Below are 24,723 nucleotides of genomic sequence, written 5' to 3'. Positions count from 1 at the left end.
CAGCGGAGAAGACATATACAGAGTTGTGTACACTGGTTCAGAACCACCTCAAGCCGAAGGAGAGCGTCTTAATGGCCAGGTATCGCTTCTACACGCACCACTGCTCCGAGGGCCAGGACGTGGCGAGTTATGTCGCCGACCTGAGACGCCTTGCGGGAACTTGCGAATTTGCTGGATTTTTGGGAGAAATGCCGTGGGACTTTTTCGTGCTTGACATCGGCCACGAGGTCCTTCTTCTCAAGCTGCTGCCTGCCGAATCCCTAGACCTGAGCAAGGCCATTGTGATAGCCCAGGCATTCGTATCCACGAGCGATAATATCAGACAGATATCTTCCCAGCATCGAAGCTCACCGGCAAGTACTGTGCATAAAATTACGTCGCTAGCAGGCAGAACTGCATATGGCAGGGCCTACACGTCTGCAGCTGTAAGACCGAGGATGACTCAAGAGTCCGCCATCGGGCGTGAATGCAAATCCATTAGCACCATGTTGGCGCTGCAGGGGTAATCATCGAGCCCATCAATGTCGATTCAAGCACTGCGTGTGCAAAGGCTGCAAAACAATTGGGCACCTCCAGCGAATGTGCAAGAGTGCTGCGACTCACCACGTGGCAGAGTTGGCAGAGGATAATCGATCCGACGCGGATCTCGCAGAACAAACAAGACAGGCAACTCAACCTGAGGAAGAAGTATATGGGTTACACACCTTCACCACCCTCCTATCATGCTGAAAGTCAAATTGAACGGTATTCCGGTATCAATGGAGTTTGACTCGCCCCCGTGTCTATCAATTATGAGCCAGAAGGCTTTTGAGAAACTGTGGGGCAACAAGGCACAAAGGCCCAAACTGAGCCCGATTCAGACAAAGCTGCGCACCTACACCAAAGAGCTCATACTTTAACTGCCGCACTGCCAATGACTAGTAACGTATGATGGAACTGTGCATGATTTATCACTGGATTGTACCAGGCAATGGCCCACCGCTCTTTGGGCAGAAGCTGGCTGGGAAAGATTCGATGGAACTGGGACGACATCAAAGCACTATCTTCAGTGGATAATGCCTTGTGCGCCCAAGTGCTGAGCAAGTTTCCATCGCTATTTGAACCAGGCATCGGCAACTTCACAGGCGCCAAGGTGCAGATCCATCTAGTCCCTGATGCAAGGCCCGTTCATCACAATACTTGAGCGGTTCCATATATGATGAGGGAGAAAGTCGAGATTGAACTGGACAGACTTCAACGAGAGGGAATCATATCGCCAGTCAAGTTCAACGAGTGGGCCAGTCCGATTGTTCCGGTGTTGAAAAGTGATGGCACGGTCAGAATCTGCGGTGACTACAAGGTAACGATCAACCGAGTCTAGTTATAAGACCAGTACCCACTACCCAAGGCGGATGACCTGTTCGCAACGTTAGCGGGGTGGTGGGGGGGAAGTTGTTCACCAAGTTGGACCTAACCTCCGCCTACATGACACAGGAGCTGGCTGAATCTTTGAAAAGATTGACATGCATCAAAATGCACAAAGGCCTGATTATATACACAGGTGACTGTTTATATACCACAGGTGACTGTTTATATACACAGGTGACTGTTTATATACACAGGTGACTGTTTATATACCACAGGTGACTGCTTATATACACAGGTGACTGTTTATATACACAGGTGGCTGTTTATATACCACAGGTGGCTGTTTATATACACAGGTGACTGTTTATATACCACAGGTGACTGTTTATATACACAGGTGACTGTTTATATACCACAGGTGACTGTTTATATACACAGGTGACTGTTTATATACCACAGGTGACTGTTTATATACCACAGGTGACTGTTTATATACACAGGTGACTGTTTATATACCACAGGTGACTGTTTATATACACAGGTGACTGTTTATATACCACAGGTGACTGTTTATATACACAGGTGACTGTTTATATACCACAGGTGACTGTTTATATACACAGGTGACTGTTTATATACCACAGGTGCCCTTTTGGGATTCGCTCGGCTGCTGCCATCTTCCAGAGGAACATGGAGTGTCTGCTGAAATTGGTTCCGTGCATCGTTGTGTTTCAAGATGACATCCTGATCACCGGTCGTGACACCACCGAACACCTGCACAATCTGGAAGAGGTTCTAAATTGTCTAGACAGAGTGGGACTCGGGCTGAAACGCTCCAAGTGTGTTTTCCTGGTGCCAGAGGTCATTTTTTGGGGAGAAAATTGCGGCATGGCATCAGACCCATGGACTCAAAAGACCGAGGCCATCAAGAATGCACCCAGACCACAGAATGTGACGGAGCTGCATTCGTTCCTGGGACTCCTCAACTTTCTACCCGGGTTAAGCACTTTGCTGGAACCGTTGCACATGTTGCTACATAAGGGTGACTACTGGGTTTGGGGTAAATCTCGAGACGGCCTTTGAGAAGGCCAGAAACCTACTTTGTTCTAATAAGTTACTTGTACTGTATGACCCGTGTAAATGATTAGTGCTAGCTTGTGATGACTCTTCGTATGGGGTCGGCTGTGTGTTACAGCAAACCAATGTATCGGGCAAACTTCAACCGGTTGCATATGCGTCTAGAAGTCTGTCCAAGGCTGAAAGAGCCGACAGTATGGTCGAGAAAGAGGCGTTGGCATGTGTATATGGGGTTAAGAAAATGCACCAATACCTATTTGGATTTTGGTTTGAGCTTGAAACTGACCACAAACCGCTCATTTCGCTGTTTTCAGAAAGCAAAGGTATAAACACCAATGCTTCGTCCTGCGTCCAAAGATGGGCACTAATATTGTCCGCCTATGACTGTTGTCTACCACAGACCAGGCACGGAGAACTGTGCTGATGCCCTCAGTTGGCTACCATTGCCCGCTACCATTGCCCACTACCGGGGTGGAAATGGCGCAGCCGCAGACTTGCTTCTGATCATGGATGCTTTTGAAAGCGAAGGGTCACCCATCACTGCTCGCCAGATCAGGACCTGGACCAGCCAGGATCCTGTGCTATCATTTGTAAAAAGTTGCGTCCTGAGTGGGAGCTGGTCAGTTGTTCCTGGGGAAATGCAAGATGAAATTAAGCCATTACACCGATGCAAAGATGAAATGTTCATCCAGTTGGATTGTCTCTTATGGGGTAATCGTGTGGTTTTGCCAAAAAAAAAGCAGGGAAATGTTTATACGTGACCTACACAATACCTACCCAGGCATATGATGAAGGCTATAGCCAGGTCGCATGTTTGGTGGCCCGGCATTGACTCAGACTTGAAATCATGCGTACACCAATGCAACACGTACTCAGAATTGAGCAATGCACCAAGGGAGGCTCCATTGAGTCTGTGATCATGGCCCTCCAAACCATGGCCCAGGATGCACGTAGATTTTGCTGGCCCCTTTCTCGGAAAGATGTTTTTAGTTGTAGTGGGCGCTTACTCTAAATGGATTGTATCATGTCATCCAGCACATCCATTACCACCATTGAAAGCCTCCCGGGCTATGTTCGCCACCCATGGCTTGTCCGACGTCCTTGTCAGTGACAATGGACCGTGTTTCACCAGCTCTGAATTCAACGAGTTTATGACTCGCAATTACATCAAGCATGTCGGGTCTGCCCCGTTTAAGCCCGCATCCAACGGTCAAGCGGAACGGGCAGTCCAAACAATCAAGCAGAGCTTGAAACGTGTGATGGAAGGCTCCTTGCAGACCCGCTTATCTTTGGTTCTGCTCAGCTACCGGACACGACCACACTTGCTCACTGGGGTTCCCCCTGCAGAATTGTTAATGAAGAGAGCACTCAAAACCAGGCTCTCCCTAGTCCACCCGGATATAAATGATCATGTGGAAACCTGGCGTCACCGGCAATACATGTACCACAATCGCGCGGCTGTATCGCGTGGCATTAATAATGACCCTGTGTTTGTCCTTAATTACGGTCATGGTCCTAAATAGGTCACTGGCACTTTCTTGGTCAAGGAGTGGAATAGAGTGTTTATAGTCAAACTAATAAAGGGACAAACGTGCAGAAAACATTTGGGTTAGACCAAACTGCGATTCGCCGACAACCAGGAACATCACCATCATCGATCCACCAACACACAGCCAACCAGCAATCAACCCCGCTGTCAATCAAGAGGATGAACCCACCATTCCCAACAGTCCTGTCAGACCAGCAGCGTCGCAGTGCAGCAATGGTCCGACCAACTCACCCATGCCAGAGTTTGAACTCAGACGATCAACCAGGGAGTGTAGGGCCCCGGATCATCTCAACTGGTAAATAATTTGTATCACAGACTTTGGGGGGAGTGGGGGGGTGGGAGAGTGATATTATGTATGTAAACTTTGTAACTGTGTAAGACTTGCCACCAGAGGGCGCAACTGTTGGAGGCCCAAGGGTCACCTGCACACCTCGTGCAAGGGAGTATAAAAGGTTGTCTGCCATGCTGCTAAGGCACTCTGGAGTTGTATTAAAGAGACTAAGGTCACATCAGTTTTAGCTCACAGTACTCAGTCTTGTGGAGTTCTTCCATACCTAACATACAGAGCATTTGCTTTCTTAATTGCTTGCTGTCCCTGCATGTTAACTTTCAGTGATTCGTGTAAAAGGACACCCAGGTCCTTCTGAATACCTACATTTTCCAATCTCTCACCATTTAAAAAAAAAAACCTCTGCTTTTCTATTTTTCCTACCAAAGTGGATAACTTCATATTTCTCCACATTATATTCCATTTGCAATATTCTTGCCCATTCACTTAGCCTATATATATATATATATATATATTTTATATATATATATATATAGATCCCTTGAAGCCTCCTCACAACTTACATTCCCACTTAGCTTTGTATCATCAGCAAACTTGGATATATTACATTTGGTCCCCTCATCCAAATCATTGACATAGATTGTGAATAGCTGAGGTCCAAGCACCGATCCTTGCTGTATCCCACTAGTTACAGCCTTCCTACCCGAAAATTACCCGTTTATTCCTACTCTCTGTTTTCTGTCCGTTAACCAATCCTCAATCCATGCTAGTATATTACGCCCAATCCCATGAGCCATAATTCTGTTTACTAACCTCTTGTGTGGCACCTTATTGAATGCCTTCTGAAAATCCAAATACACCACATCCACTGGTTTCCCCTTTATCTATTCTACTAGTTACAGCCTGAAAAAACTCAAAACAGCTTTATTTTTATTGATCCTTAACTTGATTTAAGGCATTGGAATTTTACACTTGTCGTCTAGTCCCACGTTCATTGCTTAAGCTTAAATATCTTGTTTACTTCAACCGTAGCTACACCATACATTCATTTGAAGACCTGCATCAAGTCACCCCTCCATTTTTTCTCCACTTAAAAATAAGTTCATTTCCTTTAGTCTTCTGTAACATTTCACAGCTTAGTCCCTGTAGCTCTCTAAATATCCTGCTCATTTGAAAGTCTCTTCCGTTCCAACCTTTATCAATCCTTTAGGAATATCCAATCCCTCTGCATGTTAAGTTTATTCCCATCCTTTGAAATGAGCCATATTTCTGTATTCCCTGTAAAATCATCATTTAATGCTGCTGTACAGGGCTTTATTTCAAATAATTTTCTCACCTTCAGCTATATGTACCTAGTTGTGGTCTCTCTTTTTTTTCTCCACTTGTTCAATCTTTCTGATGTTTGTTTACTTGGCCTCAATTTAATTTTTGCTTTATTTTGCATTCTTAACCACCATGAAAGCTCTGTTTATCTAAATGTGAAGTCCTGGCCTCCTTCCCTCCCCCTCCTTCATATATATCTAGTTTTAAAGATGGTTTCAAAGTTATCACTGCAACAGGAAATTCATCATCCTGCCGACAGCTACCATTTGATTTCATCAGCTTGCTCCTGCTGTAGAGAAGTGGAGGAAGTCCTATATGAAATTTGGTCATGATGGAGTGGTTGAAAAAGTGTTCCAATCACAAGATGGTCTTGGTGGCATTGTAAGCCTTCTGTTTTATTTGCCCATGTCTGGTTCTGAGACGATGTGAAATTTTCCTGATAAAAGACGCACCAAAAAAAAATTTGGTGATTACTCGTTTTAAGAAGTTATTGAGGTCATAACAAGGTGAGTGTTTCCAGTGGCCAATCAATGGGGCCCGGCTAAAGCAGCTTACCTCAACCGAAGGGGAGGGATAGTGAATCCCATTTTTCGCACCATTAGTTTTGAAAATATTCTCTCTTGCAGCACTTCGAAGCGCTCTTTTATCAGATGCAGCTGGGTAAGCGAGCTGCAGGCAAAAGGAGGGAATCTGCTTGGAGTGCTGGGTGTAGTTGCCTCACTAACATCAGAAAAGAGTCATGCCTCATGGATAGTTACAACACAGGAAATGTCCAGGATGAGGAAAGGCCATTTGGCTCATTAGACACCTATGTGGGTGATGTGGGCTTTTAAAAATTAGATGTTGATGTGTTCTGTTTCATATTTATACCGCACAATAAATATGAATGCATTGTGTTCTGATTTGCGGTATATTTTTGCTTCACTTTACTGACTAAATGATAGATCAGGGGAAAAAAGTGCCAGGCAGCAACTAGCGGGAGTATATGAGGCTCTAGCCCTGATAACTTGGGGTGGGAATGGGAGGGGTTAGGCGTGGGGGAAGCGGGATGAGTGACGAGTCCCTGTGTTATTGTCAGGGTGGGAAAGCGCAGATCTCCCATGGCATATTTCATGGTGGGTTGGAATATTTTCTTGGAATCTGTGTTGTTGGCAAGCCTGAAATCTGGGAGCACTGGGAAAGGGCCCTGGGATCTGGCAGTATTGGGATGTTCTAGTACTATTTTGACAGGGGCTCCCTAGGTGTGTGACACAATTTATATCTCTAAGTTTCAAACTCTACTGCTTTAAGAACATAACAAGAATTAGGAGCAGGAGTAGGCCATACAGCCCCTCGAGCCTGCTCCGCCATTCAATAAGATCATGGCTGATCTTCGACCTCAAATCCACTTTCCTGCCCTATATCCCCATATCCCTTGATTCTCCTAGAGTTCAAAAATCTATCAATCTCAGCCTTGAATATACTCAACGATTCAGCATCCACAGCCCTTTGGGAAAGAGAATTCCAGAGATTCTGAGTGAAGAAATTCCTCCCCATCTTAAAAGGCCGACCCCTTATCCTGAATCTATGCCCTCTAGCTCTGGACTCTCCAGCCATGGCGAAACAATCTCTCTGCATCTATGCTGTCTTTAAAAGCTAATAGTTTCAAAAATTCCATTATAGAATTTAAAACTTTAAAATTTTAAAACTAGTTTCGATTTGCTTTGAACTAAGGTCATAGAATGCTGGGCATCAGTATCTAGTAGATTTTCAACACAGGCTCGGTTTGTTACTTTCCCTGCTTCTTCATCGTTTTTTTCCCCCTTCCTAAATGTTCAGAGTTTCTTGTATTGCAGTGGCTGGGAAGTCCGAGCGTGAGAAGCAATTGCTGGAGAAACAGATCCTGGAGCTCAGAGCACAGCTCAACCGCAGTGCTGTCCTGTCTGAGGTGGAAGAGCTGAAACGGTCCCTGGAGAGAAGAGAGAAGGAGAAAGCTCAACTTTCTGCACATATTGAGGTATCTGCTTTGGGACTGGGCGAGCGAGAGGGCAGTCTCCTTAAATCTTTGCATTGTTGGCAATGCATTTCAAAACTGTCATCAGCTGGTATGAAATTCTCTTTTAGTATTGGCTCATTTTTTTCCCCTTGTGCAGGTAAATATGAACGTATGCGTATTCTGATCAGGTTTGTGGCACAGACTGCCAGCTGAATTAGTGGGAAAGTGCAACGATTATTCTGGGTTTGTCTCTGCAGGCTTGGAGTTTGAACTTTTATGAAGCTGAACCTGATTATCCAATCTCATTTTTGGATACTAACTCTAGACCAGAATGGAGGTGATTTATACCTCCACTTTCTATCTCTCGTGCTTTCGTGCTTTCTCTCTCTCTCTCTCTCTTTCCCTCGCGTGCGCATGATTTCTCTCTCTTTCCCTCGCGCGCGCGCGATTTCTCTCTCTTTCCCTCGCGCGCGCGCGCGTTCTCTCTCTTTCCCTCGCGCGCGCGCGTTCTCTCTTTCCCTCGCGCGCGCGTGCGCGTTCTCTCTTTTTCCCTCGCGCGCGCGCGCGCGTTCTCTCTCTCCCTCGCGCGTGCGCGTTCTCTCTTTCTCTCTCTCTCCCCCGCCAGCGCTCGCTTTTTCTGCCTCGCGCGCCCGCCTTTCTTTCCCGCTCTCACTCTCCTACTAGATCAGTAGGAATTCGATCCTCTCGGGTGTAATGAGAGGTGATTATTATATTCTACTGTTGCTGCTGGAACCCAGCACTGGAGCCACCTCGACATCTTCCATGGATGGTTGGAAATTACAGTGCACAGCTAAAGAAGGACATTTGTCACTTTTCAATAAATAATACCTCTTTTTCTTTAAAATAAAAAAGAAACGATGTTATTGATTTGGTGCTGAGTTAACATTACAAAACTAGCCCAAGATGGCCCAAGTTAGGTCACTAATAATTTCAGCCATCTGCTAAAAAAACATTTTAACTATGTACCCATTAGTGTAAGGGTTAGGAAGAGCTGGGAATTAATTTAATTTCCCATATGACCACGCTTTGCTCAGAAATTGCAGCTCTGTTATTACCTGCATGATACGACCTAGACCTTCTGAGGTTATCAATCTCTGCTGCTGCAAGATATCATTTGAGTCTGCAGACTTCATGGCGTGAAGATTTCAAGAAAGAAAAATGTGAAAATGTAAACATGCTGTGAACCTGATCGCTGGAATTATCCTGAAGCTATCTATGAAAATGGCTTTTAACTTGTTTCTTTCTGCAACATGTATTAGCAGTGTATGTGATTGCATCTAAAGTTGTACACCTATTCTTACAGATGCAGTGTGCTCAATAAGTTAAGGTTTCTGGTTAAGGTACAACAATGGTTACGTTTATTTTATTCTGGTACATTAATGAAGTCAGTACCTGCACACACCAAATATTGCATTTCGGAGGTAGAAGTAGGAATTCTTGGTGATGGACTAGATGTGGGGTTTGAAGTGCCACTCGGGGTCTAACAGTTTTGTGTTTAGTCTCGGGAGCGTCATGTGGCTGCACGCTTGGGGGATAGGGAGAAAGAAAGAAAATGATTCAGGAAATATTGCAGTTTTAAAAAAAAAACATGCATTTTGCCTATTTGTAATTTTCCTCTGCAGGATTCAGAACACAGTGATTCCAATAAAAGGTGGAAAGAAAGACTAACATTTATATAGCATCTTTCACATCCACCAGACGTCTCCAAGCGCTTTACAGCCAATAAAGTACTTTTGAATTGTAGTCACTGTTGTAAAGCTCAAAGCATCTCTGCTTTGACTGCCTTATTGATCGCCAAATCAGACATTATTGGTTAGACCATACTTGGAGAACTGTGTACAGTTCTGGTCGCCATATTGTAAAAAGGATATAGCGGCACGGAAGAGGGTGCAAAAAAGATTTTCAAGGATGATACCAGAACTGCGAGGTTTTTATACCTGTCAAGAAAGGATGAACGGCTGGTTCAAGGTTGAAGGGTGACCTAATAGATGTCTTTGAAAGTATAAACGGTTTTGATAGAGTGGATACAGAGAGAGTGTTTCCACTTGTGGAGAAGATCAAAACTGGAAGCCATTAATATAAGCCAGTCACCAAAAAAAATCAAGTAGGGAATTCAGAAGAAACTTCTTTACCCAGAGAGTGGTGAGAATGTGGAACTTGATACCACAGAGAGTAGTTTAGCGGAATAGTAAGGGGAAGCTAGATAAGCATGTAAAAGTTATGCTGCTGATGGAGTTAGATGAGGAAGGATGGGAGGAGGCTCAAGCAGAGCATAGACACTGGGCTGAATGGCCTGTTTCTGTGCTGTATATTCTGTGCAGTTAGGATCAGCAGCAGTGGTGTGAAAAGTACTCTACTCTAGTCTGTGATCGAGATTGATGCTAAGGTAGTGGGGTAAGGGGTTAGAATACTGGATAGAAATTAGTCTTAACGATGAGTAATATGGGGTATCCATGAATGAAACCTTTAAGTTAGAAAACTTGCAGATTGTGCACTTAAGTGGCAAATGAACATTAACATGGATAAATGTGAGGTGATGCACTTGATAGGAAAAATAAAAACATCACCTGCACCTTGGAAAATAAGAAAGTGAATGGGGTAGAAGAGCAAAAAGATCTAGGGATACAGGTGAACAAAACATTTAAAGCAGCATCACAGGTCAGCAAAGCAATTAAACATGCTAACAAAGCACTGGGTACAGAATTCAAAAGTAGTGAAGTTATGTTACATTTCTATAGGACCCTGGTCAGGCTACACTAGAGTACTGTGCACAGTTTCCATACTATAAAAAGGACATAGAAGCATTAAAGTTCAAAATAGATTACAAGGATGGTACTAGAACTGAGAGATTATAGCTATCGGGAAAGATTAAACAAGTTGGGGCATTTTTCTTTAGAAATGAGAAGACATAGAGGTGACCTGAGAGTTCTTTAAAATTATGAATGGGTTGGACAGGGTAGAGGTGGAGAGAATGTTTCCACTTGTATTTATGGTCCCTAGTTTTGGATTCTCCCACAAGAGTTACTAATAGAAACATAGAAAATAGGTGCAGGAGTAGGCCATTTGGCCCTTCGAGCCTGCACCACATTCAATATGATCATGGCTGATCATACAACTTCAGTACCCCATTCCTACTTTCTCTTCATACCCCTTGATCCCTTTAGCCGTGAGGGCCACATCTAACTCTCTTTTGAATATATCTAACAAAGTGGCATCAACAACTTTCTGTGGTCGAGGATTCTACAGGTTCACAACTCTGAAGAAGTTTCTCCTCATCTCGGTTCTAAATGACTTACCCCTTATCCTTAGACTGTGACCCCTGGTTCTGAACTTCCCCAACATTGGGAACATTCTTCCTGCATCTAACCTGTCCAATCCTGTTAGAATTTTATGTGTTTCTATGAGATCCCTTCTCATTCTTCTAAATTCAAATGAATATAAGCCTAGTTGATCCAGTCTTTCTGGATAGGGAAATAAGGAGAAATTTCTTTACTCAGAGAGTGGTTAGAATTTGGTTGAAGCAAATCGCTTTCAAAAGAAAACTTGACGAGAGAAAAAGGAATAGAAAGATACGCTGAAAGGCTGAGATGAGGTAGCTGGCATGGGAGGAGAATAAGCACCAGCACACACTAATTGGGCCGGATAGCCTGTTTCTGTGCTGCATATTCTATGTAAGGTTGCTGATTGAGTATCCTGGTGTTTTATCTTGGAACCCTTGATTATAATATTTAAATGTACAAGGGTATCAAATGCAATTCTAGCCATTACAGAAACATGGCTTAAAGAGGGGCAGGTTTGGCAGATCAATATTCCTGGTTATAGGATTTTTAAACAAGATAGAGAGGGGGGTAAAAAGGGGAGGGGGGGGTGTCACGGCACTGATTAAAGAACTATTACAGGTGAGGAGGCATGATATGTTAGAGGGATCATCAAATGAGGCCATTTGGGTCGAATTTAAAATAAAAAAGGGGCGATCACACTGCTGGGCTTGTATTATAGACCCCCAAACAGTGGGAGGCAGTTAGAGGAGCAAATATGTAGGCAAATTGCTGTGAAGTCTAAAAACCATAGGGTAGTAATAGTAGGTGATTTTAACTATCCAAATATTGAGCTCAAAATTGGCCAGGAGTTGCTCTGTTTTTTTTGGCGCAACTTGATTTTTCTGGAATATCTTAAAAATCCCCATTTTGCACATTCAATTTGCGCCAGTGTAAGTGAGTTAGTTAGGATTTTTTTCGTTTTGTTTTTTTTTTCAAAAGGGGGCATTACCAGCCACCATTTAGGCCACTTTGGACAGCTAATAGTTACTCCAAACTAACTTAGGCCAGCATACGTGGCCACTTGTGAAAACCCTTGCGGAGAGTTAAGAAATCAGCGCAGGTAGGTACATTGGAAACCATTCGGCCTGAGATAGGGGAGAGGACCTTGCAAAGCACTAAACAAAGCACAACAAGAATAAGCATTCAAGAAGACATAAAAACATTCAAGAAGACATAGTTTTATTTTTTAAGTCCTACCTTCATGTCAAAACTCGGCCTGGGAAATCAGCGGGCTGGCCGGTGCGGGAGGCCACTCGGCCTGGGATAGACACGGGACGACAACATACGGGGAGGACACTCGGCCAAGGATAGGGACAGGAGCGGTTGAAGTGCCATCGGAGAACACACAGGCTGCATGAAGCAAACTCACCGACCAGACAGACTGCGACAGGCTGCAGCAAGGGCAAAAGACAAGTAACTACTTTAACAGCGGGCCGGCCGTTGCGGAAGCCCACCACTTGGCTTGGGATAGGAGCGGGATGACCGGTGGACCACTCGGCCAGGGAACTGCCCGCCGACATCGAAGTACACAGAGGCTGGCTGCAGGAATCAACCTCACGGACAGGCTGCAACAGGCTGGGTGGGGGAAGGAGGAGGAGGGAGAGAGAAGTCACACGATTGAAGGGGGGAGGGCGAGAGGACAAAAGACCTTTGGGTGTGGTCCATATACATACCTTGGGGAGAGAGCGACAGAACTGCGAAACTCGTGCTGTGCTGCCTGCTTTCCTGCCATTTCACCTCCTTTGACCTTTGAAAGTTTACGTATGGGTGCCACACTTTTTGCGAGCGTTCTGCATCGTGCTACGTAGGAGACAATTGATGAGAACTCATCATATCAGGAACATCAGAGCCCGTAGGTTGCTTGGCAATTTTTAAGTCAGGCGTTCGTACCTGGACCAGAGTGATGCAGATTATGTCAGAAGAGCGCGTTTCCGCAAAGAAGTTGTCAGTGAGATCTGAGAGTTGCTGAGACCAGACTTACAGCCGAGAAGCGGCAGGTGGACTGCTTTGTCTGTTGAAGTGAAGGTTACATCTGCACTTTCCTTCTATACCTCGGGATCGTTTCAAGCTAAACTGGGGATGTGTGCTCCATCTCAACGTGCAATACATGCCTACGTTTACCAGGTCACGGCTGCACTGTATGCGTGGAGGAATTACTTTATCAAGTTCCCAATAACGCCCAAGCAATCCAGGACAGGGCTGTGAGGTTCTCGAGGATTGCTGGCTTCCCAAAGGTACAAGGCTGCATTCATTGTACCCACATTGCCTTGCGAGCACCTGCGGAGGATGCTGAGCTGTTCAGGAATAAATAAGGCTTCCACTCCATTAATGTGAAGCTCGTGTGTGACAACATGCATCACATCATGTCAGTTGATGCAAGATACACTGACAGCACCCATGATGTGTTCATCCTATGCGACACATTATATCTGACATGTTTGAGCAGCAGCCAGAAGGGCAGAGCTGGCTACTGGGGGACAAAGGGTACGGCCTCGCCACCTGGCTCATGACGCCCCTACGCGTAACCCGGATGGAAGCTGACCATTAATACAACGTGTTGCACTTTACGACACGCAGCATCATAGAGAGGACCATTGGCATCTTGAAACAGCGCTTCCGATGCCTAGACCCTTCCGGAGGCTACTTGCAATATTCCCCTGAGATTGTCGGTCAGTTCATTGTTGTGTGCTGCATGCTGCATAACTTAGCCATCATGAGGCAGCAGCAGCTGGTAGTGGAAGAAGACGATCCACCTGCGGTGAGAGTGGCTGATAATGATGTGGAAGATGCAGATGACGAGCAGGAGGAGTAGGTAGTGGAGGAGGATGATGACGACAATGAGTAAACCATGCACGTGCTTGAGGCCGGAGCACGACGTCGGAGGAGGGCGGGCCACCATGCTCCTTTAACGATTGCTCGAGCCTTGCGCCAGCAGTTCATCCGTGAACGCTTTTCTGATGCCAGAGGGCTCAGCGACAACTATTCCACATGGACATGTTTATTTTTTGCAGTTGTTCCTAAATGTTGTGTTGTGTTATGGGACATGATTCAGTTTTAATGTAAAATATACTTTATTCAAAAGTTTGCAATGTACTTTAGTGTAATAAAATAATTCTTGTATCAAACTTTACTTTAATATGACTCTTTAAGATCACTTAAAAACTTTAAGATCACTTATAAAGTTGTAAATTTACATAACTTACAAAAAACTTTCAATTTGACAACAGTTACAACAGTGACAACAACAACAACAAGAGCAGCAAAGAAAGACCGCACCCAACTCTCATCACCATCTCAGTGAATTTGCACTTCTTCCTGGGGGGGGTGGGGGGGGGGGGGTGTCAAGTGTTAATGTGGAGGGTCCGGCTTGGGCCTCTTCAGAGGCTGGTGTGTGGATTGCAGTGGGAGTGGTGGTGCATGGCCTGGGTGTGTTCCCTTATAGCAGCAGCTAACTCACACATGCCCTCCCTGATGGCCTGTGTTGTCCTTTCCACTACCTCTGACATTCCCTCCCTCATGGACACTATTCCCTCACTGATGTTCTCAGAAATCATTCCCATTTCCCGTGCGATAACAGTTACTTCTCCCGACAGTCCCGTTACCTCATCACCCATCCCACTGATGGTGTGCACGAGTGATCGGGTAACATAAGAACATAAGAATTAGGAACAGGAGTAGGCCATCTAGCCCCTCGAGCCTGTTCCGCCATTCAATAAGATCATGGCTGATCTGGCCGTGGACTCAGCTCCACTTACCCTCCCGCTCCCCGTAACCCTTAATTCCCTTATTGGTTAAAAATCGATCTATCTGTGACTTGAATACATTCAATGAGCTAGCCTCAACTGCTTCCTTGGGCAGAGAATTCCACAGATTCACAACCCTCTGGGAGAAGAAATTCCTTCTCAACTCGGTTTTAAATTGGCTCCCCCGTATTTTGAGGCTGTGCCCCCTAGTTCTAGTCTCCCCGACCAGTGGAAACAACCTCTCCGCCTCTATCTTGTCTATCCCTTTCATTATTTTAAATGTTTCTATAAGATCACCCCTCATCCTTCTGAACTCCAACGAGTAAAGACCCAGTCTACTCAATCTATCATCATAAGGTAACCCCCTCATCTCCGGAATCAGCCTAGTGAATCGTCTCTGTACCCCCTCCAAAGCCAGTATATCCTTCCTTAAGTAAGGTGACCAAAACTGCACACAGTACTCCAGGTGCGGCCTCACCAATACCCTATACAGTTGCAACAGGACCTCCCTGCTTTTGTACTCCATCCCTCTCACAATGAAGGCCAACATTCCATTCGCCTTCCTGATTACCTGCTTCACCTGCAAACTAACTTTTTGGGATTCATGCACAAGGACCCCCAGGTCTCTCTGCACCTCAGCATGTTGTAATTTCTCCCCATTCAAATAATATTCCCTTTTACTGTGTGAGGATGACCTCACACTTTCCGACATTGTATTCCATCTGCCAAACCTTAGCCCATTCGCTTAACCTATCCAAATCTCTTTGCAGCCTCTCTGTGTCCTCTACACAACCCGCTTTCCCACTAATCTTTGTGTCATCTGCAAATTTTGTTACACTACACTCTGTCCCCTCTTCCAGGTCATCTATGTAAATTGTAAACAGTTGTGGTCCCAGCACCGATCCCTGTAGCACACCACTAACCACCGATTTCCAACCCGAAAGGACCCATTTATCCCGACTCTCTGCTTTCTGTTCGCCAGCCAATTCTCGATCCATGCTAATACATTTCCTCTGACTCCGCGTACCTCTATCTTCTGCAGTAACCTTTTGTGTGGCACCTTATCGAATGCTTTTTGGAAATCTAAATACACCACATCCATCGGTACACCTCTATCCACCATGCTCGTTATATCCTCAAAGAATTTCAGTAAATTAGTTAAACATGATTTCCCCTTCATGAATCCATGCTGCGTCTGCTTGATTGCACTATTCCTATCTAGATGTCCCGCTATTTCTTCCTTAATGATAGTTTCAAGCATTTTCCCCACTACAGATGTTAAACTAACTGGCCTATAGTTACCTGCCTTTTGTCTGCCCCCTTTTTTAAACAGAGGCGTTACATTAGCTGCTTTCCAATCCGCTGGTACCTCCCCAGAGTCCAGAGAATTTTGGTAGATTATAACGAATGCATCTGCTATAACTTCCACCATCTCTTTTAATACCCTGGGATGCATTTCATCAGGACCAGGGGACTTGTCTACCTTGAGTCCCATTAGCCTGTCCAGCACTACCCCCCTAGTGATAGTGATTGTCTCAAGGTCCTCCCTTCCCACATTCCTGTGACCAGCAATTTTTGGCATGGTTTTTGTGTCTTCCACTGTGAAGACGGAAGCAAAATAATTGTTTAAGGTCTCAGCCATTTCCACATTTCCCATTATTAAATCCCCCTTCTCATCTTCTAAGGGACCAACATTTACTTTAGTCACTCTTTTCTGTTTTATATATCTGTAAAAGCTTTTACTATCTGGTAAACTTGCGCAAAACATAAAAACAATGCTCTTTGCGCTCAATGCCATGATCTGAACCACATCTGTTGTATCCTGCATCTCTGGAGAGCGTGGTCAATTTCTCCTTACCCTCACCCTGGATCTGCCTCGTGGAAACCCCCCAGTAGGAGACAGGATGGGACGGTGGGGCCCTGGGTATTCCATGCTGCATCCCACCACCACTGGGACCCGCAACCTCGGACGGTGGGGCCCTGGGCGTTCCATGCTGCATTCCACCACCACTAGGACCCTCGACCACAGACGCTGTGAAACCATGGAATGTCACATCAGAACTTAAACCACTAATCATGGACGGGCTGAAACCAAGGAATGTCACACCAGAACTCATGGAAGGGTTTGGCAACGTGAAGTCCATTAACGTGGCCTCAGCCATATTCAGTACAACATTGTCCCCTTCATCCATATCCATCTGCATCCAACCCCCATCCCACCCCCCAATCCCAAATTGGTCTGCAGAGTTAGGCTCGTACACGTCTGAATCATCTTCTGATCTTCAGGATTGGCATCAGATTCTGCAAACTATAACTCAAATGGTTAGCAGCACAGGAGGGGGCAGGATGGGTGGCATGAGTAGGCTCACACATAGCAGGCCAGGCAGCAGGTTGATTTGAAGGGCCACGGTGAATTTTCAGGACTTACCCTCTCCCTCGCGTGTGGGCCCAGCTTGTGCAGTACTGATTGTTTTTCTCCAGGTAGGGCCCATCAAAGCAGCGACCCTCTCTACCAAGGGTGTCAGTGGGTGCAGATTTGGCGGGCCTCTTCCTGTTCAAGTTCGTTCCCTTTTGTTGTGGGACAATTTCTTCAAAGATGAAAATGCAACTTTTTAGAGAGGGTGTCTTTCTGCTGGATGGCAGCTGCTCACGTTTACAATTGCAATTGCATTGAATAAATGAAAATATTACTTACACTAACTACTTGACCAAGGTCCTGCCATTTCTTTTTACACTGGCTTCCAGATCTCTGGGTGTTCACCACTGAGCAGTAATCTTCTGCAACTTGGTTCCAGCGTTTCTTTATTTCTTTAGGTGGCACTTTTGTGCGACCTCTGTTGCTGGTATCCAGCTCCTGCCATCTGTTCTCAATCACAGTAATTAGTATCTCCACTTCGTCATACAAGAAATTTTTTGTTCTTGGTGCATGTTGTTGCATTGCTGTATTGAATTGGCACTCAGTGATTTTCCAAACACACGGTCCTTATTTTGCTTGCAGCAATGATTTTCAGATATACAGCACTCCTTCTGGAACTTTTGCAGGCATGCATGCAGCACTATTAACACAGAGCACTCACTGTTTCTTGATTCCAGCAGCTGATTTATTCCACAGCACTCCTTCTGGCGCCAAAAGTCAAGCGGCTTCGTTTCGCTTTAAAGATGGCTGATTGCCAAAGTTCTGCACTAGTGTGCATGCGCGGACATCGCGACCCGACTCTAATGCGCATGCGCATGCGCAGACGTCCCGGCACTGTTTTCAGCGCAGGATGCTCGCTCCGCACCCCATTCTACTGGCCACGCTGCACGATGACCCCGGACAACGTCCAAAGTGGGGAGCGATTTTATCGGAGCAGTTTTCCACGCGGAAAGTCGGCGCATCTCCCGTGAGTGCGCCGAAAAAAACGGGTGGGCTAATTTTGAGCCCATTGATTGGGACAAATATAGTGTGAAGGGTACAGAGGGTGTGAAATTCTTGAAATGCATTCAAGGGAACTTTTTTTAGTCAGTATGTAGCTAGCCCAACACGAGAGGGGGCGGTCTTGGATTTAGTTTGGGGGAATGAAGCTGGGCAGATTGAAGGGCTATTAGTGGGAGAGCACTTGGGTGCCAGTGACCATAACTCAGTCAGATTCAAGTTGGTTATGGATAAGGACAAGGATAGGCCTGGAATAAAAGTCCTGAATTGGGGAAAAGCTAATTTTGCTACGTTAAGGAGTGATTTGGCCATAGTGGACTGGAAACAGCTACTTGTGGGTAAATCAGTGTCGGAACAGTGGGAGGCATTCAAGGAGGAGATCGGAAGGCGCAGGCCAAACATGTGCCCTTCAAGAAAAAGGCTGGGAATAATAATTCTAGAACCCCCTGGATGTCTCGGGACTTACAGGGGAAGATAAAGAAAAAAAGGGAAGCTTATGTCATATACCAACGGCTAAATACTATAGAATCTTTCGAGGAATATAGAAAGTTAAGAGGCAAAATTAAAAAGGATATTAGGAATGTTAAGAGAGAGCACGAGAAATTTTTGGCTAGTAAAATTAAGGAAACCCCTAAAATGTTCTATAAATATATGAGTAAGAGGATAACTAAAGAAAGGGTTGGGTCTATTAGAGACCATGAGGGTAATTTTTGTCTGGAGGCGGAAGATGTTGGTAAGATTCTTAATGAATACTTTGCATCTGTTTTCACAAAGAAAAGGGCCAATGCAGATACTGCTATCGAGGAGGAGTGTGATATTCTGGATGAGAGAGCAAGTATTAAGGGGTTTAACAGCTTTGAAAGTAGATCAGTCCCCAGGTCCGGATGAAATGCATCCCAGGCTGTTGAGCGAAGTAAAAGAGGAAATAACAGAGGCCTTGACCATCATTTTTCAGTCCTCTTTGGATTTGGGCATGGTACCGGAGGATTGGAGGACTGCTAATGCGGTACCCTTGTTTAAGAAGGGAGAAAGGGATAGGCCGAGTAATTACAGGCCTGTCAGCCTAACCTCAGTGGTGGGAAAATTATTGGAAAAATTCCTGAAAGACAGGATAAATCTACATTTGGAAAGCAGGAATTAATTAGGAACAGTCAGCACAGATTTGTTAAGGGAAGATTGTGTTTGACTAACCTGATTGAATTTTTTGAGGAGGTAACCAAGAGGGTCGATGAGGGTAGTGCGTAAGATGTAGTATATATGGACTTCAGCAAAGCTTTTGATAAGGTCCCACATGGTAGACTGGTCACGAAGGTTAAAGCCCATGGGATCCAGGGCAAAGTGGCAAGTTGGATCCAAAATTGGCTTGGAGTTTGGAGGCAAAGGGTAATGGTTGATGGATGTTTTTGTGACTGGAAGGATGTTTCCAGTGGGGTTCCGCAGGGCTTAGTGCTGGGTCCCTTGCTTTTTGTGGTATACAGGTGCAGCGTCCAGAATCCGGAACCCTCGGGACCGAGACCATTCCGGATTGCGTGTTTTTCAGGACTTTGGAATGTCTTTCTGACGTCATGAATCCGGAAACACCCGAGCCCAGGTTCGGGTATTTACGGATTTCAGAATGTCGGGGGGTGGGGGGAGGTGCGTGGAGGGCGGTTGCTCGCTGAGGAGCTGTTCAGGCCGCCAGCCCCGTCAATGAGGTCTTCGGGCGGGGCCCAGTCGCCAAGGAGCTGGTTGGGTCGGGTCGGCCCTGCCAAGCTGTTCGGGTCGGCCCTGCCGAAGAGGAGCTGGCCGGTGAGGAAGCCCCGAGGTAAGGGTGGTGGTGAGGCGAGGCCCGAGGTCAGGCAGCGGCAGGACCCCGAGGTCGACGGGTCCGGATTCCGGAACATTTTACAGATTCCAGACGGCCCTGCCACCAATCCGTATTCCGGAACTCCGGATTTTGGACGCTGCACCTGTAGTAAGGATCAGGTTTTTTTTTAAGGAAATTGGGCAAGTAACTGGGCAACACAGTTCAATGTCAAAAAATAGGAACCATACTGGGACGTGCACGTTGAACAGAAAAGCAAAGCATCATGTGGCTCAGGAAATGAATCTACGATTATGGAGCAAAGTTATTAGATATCAGTCTCTGTAAGAAAGACAGCTAGGTTCTGATTTGCAGCATACAAATCTGAAGAGCTCATGCTAAGTCATTTATTGGATCCCATTTGCAGTATTGGGCAACGTGGCATAAGGAGGGTTGTTACCCTGAGGGCTGAAGCATAGAGCAAGAATCATGGCATCAGGTCTTGGGACTCTAAGCTTATAAGTGTGGTTGAAGAAATTGTACTGTTCTAATTGGGGAAAATGACGTTCAAGGTAGAAATTTAAGTTTTCAAATGAAGGGATTGACCAAATTGAGGAAAAAAATAATTACTGATGAGTTCAGAAGTTTGGGGAATGATTTAAAATTAACTGTTTAAAATGAGGAAAGGGGAATTAAGTCACAAAGAGTAATACTTGTATGGAATAAGTTACCAAGGAAGCAAACTAAACAATGCATTGAAGACAATAGAAGGGAATTGAAGAATACGTTGAAAAGTTCATCCCTTTGTAGTTGAACTTGTTGTGTCAAATGGCTCCCTTCATGCAGTAAAGCTTCCTCTCTAGGATTAGATCACTGCTCCTTGCTTTTAAATGTGTGTTGCTTGGCTCTTTCTGGGTCGAGTCCCATATCAGGGCTTCAGCTCACAAAATTAAACTGAGCATTGTTTGAGGTGCTGACTTTCGGATTAGAATATTACACCATGGCTCTGTAGCCTGTTTCAGTGCTGCATATGGAAACTGAAGATTCTGCAGCACTCTTTGAAGAAGAGCAGGGAGTTCTCTTGGTGTGATGATCAGTATTCCCGAACTGACCCAACATCATCATAAAAAAAAAGCATCTTTGGTGCTCGGATTGATGCTTGAGGAACCTTGCTGTGCATAAAATAACTACTGCGTTGGCTCAGGTAAAATGCTGCACCTCAGTGATTGTATGTGAACCATTTTGGGATGAGGCACAATATAAATAGAGGTTCTTGAATTATGAGTTATGGAGTGAATAAATGGTTTAAGTTGAAGGCTTTTATTCTTAGTGACCTGAACTAGGAGGAAGATTGAGAAGAGGGTTGGGGCGATGACGCAGCCCTGTTTGACCCCGGTCCGGACGTGGATTGGGTCTGTAATGGATCCGTGGGTAAGGATCACGGCCTGCATGTCGTCGTGGAGCAGGCGGAGGATGGTGACTTACTTTTGGGGGCATCCGAAATGGAGGAGGACGCTCCATAGAACCCCGTGGTTGACAGTGTCAAAGTCCTTTGTGAGGTGGAAGAAGGCCATGTATAAGGGCTGGTGCTGTTCCCTGCATTTTTCCTGCAGCTGTCGTGCTGCAAAAATCATGTTCGTTGTGCCCCGTAGACGACGAAATCCACACAGTGACTCCGGGAGGAGCTCCTCAGCCACAGGGAAAAGATAGTTGAGCAGGACTCCAGTGATGATTTTCCCAGTGGATGATAACAGGAAGATTCCTCTGTAGTTCCTGCAGTCGGACTTGTCCCCTTTTTTAAAGATGGTCACGATTACTGCATCTGAGATCTCCCGGCATGCTCTCCTCCCTCCAGGTGAGAGAGATGAGGTCATGTACCATTTCCCATACCTCGGGAGACTCTTATCATGAGCAGACGTTGATGACGAGATTCAACACCGCCTCCAGTGCTCCAGTGCAACCATCGGCCGCCTGAGGATAAAAGTATTTGAAGACCAGGCCCTCAAAACTGCCACCAAGCTCATGGTCTACAGGGCTGTAGTAATACCTGCCCTCCTGTATGGCTCAGAGACATGGACCATGTACAAGTAGACACCGCAAGTCGCTGGAGAAATACCACCAACGATGTCTCCGCAAGATCCTATAAATCCCCTGGGAGGACAGACGCGCCAACATCCCCAGCATTGAAGCACTGACCACACTTGATCAGCTCCGCTGGGCGGGCCACATCATTCGCATGCCAGACACGAGACTCCCAAAGCAAGTGCTCTACTCGGAACTCCTTCATGGCAAAAGAGCCAAAGATGGGCAGAGGAAACGCTACAAGGACACCCTCAAAGCCTCCCTGAAAAAGTGCAACATCCCCACTGACACCTGGCCAAAGACCGCCCTAAGTGGAGGAAGTGCATCCGGGAGGGCTCCAAGCACCTCAAGTCTCATCGTCGAGAGCATGCAGAAATCAAGCGCAGGCAGCGGAAAGAGCATGCGGCAAACCTGTCCCACCCACCCCTTCCCTCAACGACTGTCTGTCCCACCTGTGACAGGGACGTGGTTCTCATATTTGGACTGTTCAGCCACCTAAGGACTCATTTGTAAGATTGGAAGCAAGTCTTCCTCGATTCCGAGGGACTGCCTATGATGATGATGATGATGGTTGACAGGGTGGTGCAGTCATTTAACACGCTATTCTCCCGTCTCTGGAATTTAGCTTTGAATTCAGTCAGATTGTTGTCATAAAAATCACCTTTGGCGTGCTGCAAGAGTACCATCCTTTGGTTGAGACGTTAAACCTGCGCTCAGGTGGACGTAAAAGATCCCAATGCATTATTTTGAGGAAGAGCAGGGGATTTATCCCCGGTGTCCTGGCCAATATTTATCCCTCAACCGACATCACGAGAAACCAGATGACCTGGTCATTGTCACATTGCTGCTTGTGGGAGCTTGCTGTGTGCAAATTGGCTCGAACGTTTCCTACATTACAACAGTGACTACGTACGCTCTAAAGTACTTCACAGGCTGTAAAGTGCTTTAGAACGTCCTGAGGTTGTGAAAGGCGCTATATAAATGCAAGTTCTTCAAGTTTGGACTTTCTCATGAGACCCAGTGGATATGGGCCCTCAGTGCCAAACTGCAGGCAGTTTTGTGCTAACAGGTAATCTTATTCTGAAGCCATTAGGACGGGAGGTACAGAAGATGGAAAATTGACTGGTGCAGAAGGGGACGCTGTTCTGAGGGTGGGCAAATTGGACAAATTGCAATGATTTTCACACTGCATCTACGAAAGTTTAGTGCTTAAACCGAAGTATTTGGCATTTGTCCCTAGCACCGACATTCTTAACTTGAATTTAAGAATGATTGAACCAAAATGCATGAATTTGAGAGAGACTCATTTTTAGTCAAATGCATAGCTTACCATCGCTGAGAGCATGCGGAAATTAAGCGCAGGCAGCGGAAAGAGTGCGTGGCAAACCTGTCCCACCCTCCCTTACCCTCAACGACTGACTGTGGTTCTCGTATTGAACTATTCAGCCACCTAAGGACTCATTTGAAGAGTGGAAGCAAGTCTTCCTCAATTCCAAGATGATGACTGTTTGAATGCAGTTTCAATCACTTAACTTTTTTTCAAATGGTGCAAAAGATCATCATCATCATAGGCAGTCCCTCGGAATCGAGGAAGACTTGAAGTGAGTTCTTTGGTGGCTGAACAGTGCAATACAAGAGCCATAGACTCTGTCACAGGTGGGACAGATAGTCGTTGAGGGAAGGGGTAGGTGGGACTGGTTTGCCGCACGCTCCTTCCGCCGCTGTCTGCGCTCGATTTCTGCACGCTCTCGACGGTGAGACTCTGGGTGCTCAGCGCCCTCTCGGATGCACTTCCTCCACTTAGGGCAGTCTTGGGCCAGGAATTCCCAGGTGTCAGTGGGGATGTTGCACTTTATCAAGGAGGCTTTGAGGGTGTCCTTGTAGTGTTTCCACTACCCACCTTTGACTCGTTTGCTGTGAAGGAGCTCCGAGTAGAGCAATTGCTTTGGGAGTCTTGTGTCTGGCATGCGGACTATGTGGCCTGCCCAACGGAGCTGGTCGAGTGTGGTCAGTGCTTCAATGCTGGGGATGTTAGTCTGAATGAGGACGCTGATGTTGGTGCGCCTGTCCTCCCAGGGGATTTGTAGGATCTTGCGGAGACATCGTTGGTGATATTTCTCCAGCAACTTGAGGTGTCTACTGTACATGGTCCATGTCTCTGAGGCATACAGGAGGGCAGGTAGACCATGAGCTTGGTGGCAGTTTTGAGGGTCTGGTCTTCAAACACTCTTTTCCTCAGGCAGCCGAAGTCTGCACTGGCGCATTGGAGACGGTGTGGGATTTCGATATTGGAGCTTTGTTAATGACCTGTAAACAGTAATCAAATTGTTGTGCACATTTCCCCTCTACTAAGAGTCGCGTTGCTAAGCTAGGAATCTATTGCCGAGAGTGCACAATATGCTGAAAAAGAAATGTGTAAACCAATATGAAATACATTATTATAATTGGTGTGAGGTAACTGAGTTATAAAGCACTTAGGGACACTTTGCAGTCCTGTAGTTTTATATAAATGTACAGCAATAGGCACTGAGTAACTGCAGTACTTCGCAGCACAGCTACGTTTTCGGCAATTGAGTTTGATAATTTTTTTATGTTGGGACAGCAAAGAGAACAGAATGCATTAAAGTGTGATCCCGAGGGGGGAGGCTTACACACAAAGTTGTATTCAGACTGAATTCTAAAGGATCAATTTTTTTATCCGCAGGTTAGCTTCGATGGGGTGTTTGTGAAACGAGGTAATAGAGAGTTGGGGTGGGGGCGGGGTGGGAAATAGGGTTATCAACCTTCCCATGATTGTCC

The 24,723-nt window shown here is 45.8% G+C and overlaps 1 protein-coding gene across 10 annotated transcripts in view; it reads left to right on the top strand.

Annotated features, from left to right (window-relative positions):
• The window catches only part of LOC139263485 (centrosomal protein of 128 kDa-like), a 519,582-nt gene that overhangs the window by 137,701 nt on the left and 357,158 nt on the right, over positions 1-24,723 (top strand). For all 10 annotated transcript variants that reach the window (XM_070879630.1, XM_070879635.1, XM_070879632.1 and 7 more), the window contains one exon: positions 7,421-7,581. In XM_070879630.1, coding sequence (XP_070735731.1) covers positions 7,421-7,581 — 161 coding nt within the window. The remainder of the gene's footprint in view (positions 1-7,420; positions 7,582-24,723) is intronic.

Source organism: Pristiophorus japonicus, chromosome 4 (assembly GCF_044704955.1).
Source record: "Pristiophorus japonicus isolate sPriJap1 chromosome 4, sPriJap1.hap1, whole genome shotgun sequence".
NCBI lineage: Eukaryota > Metazoa > Chordata > Chondrichthyes > Pristiophoridae > Pristiophorus > Pristiophorus japonicus.
The sequence above is the reverse complement of the archived record's forward strand: the minus strand, read 5'-3'. Positions and strand labels throughout refer to the sequence as shown.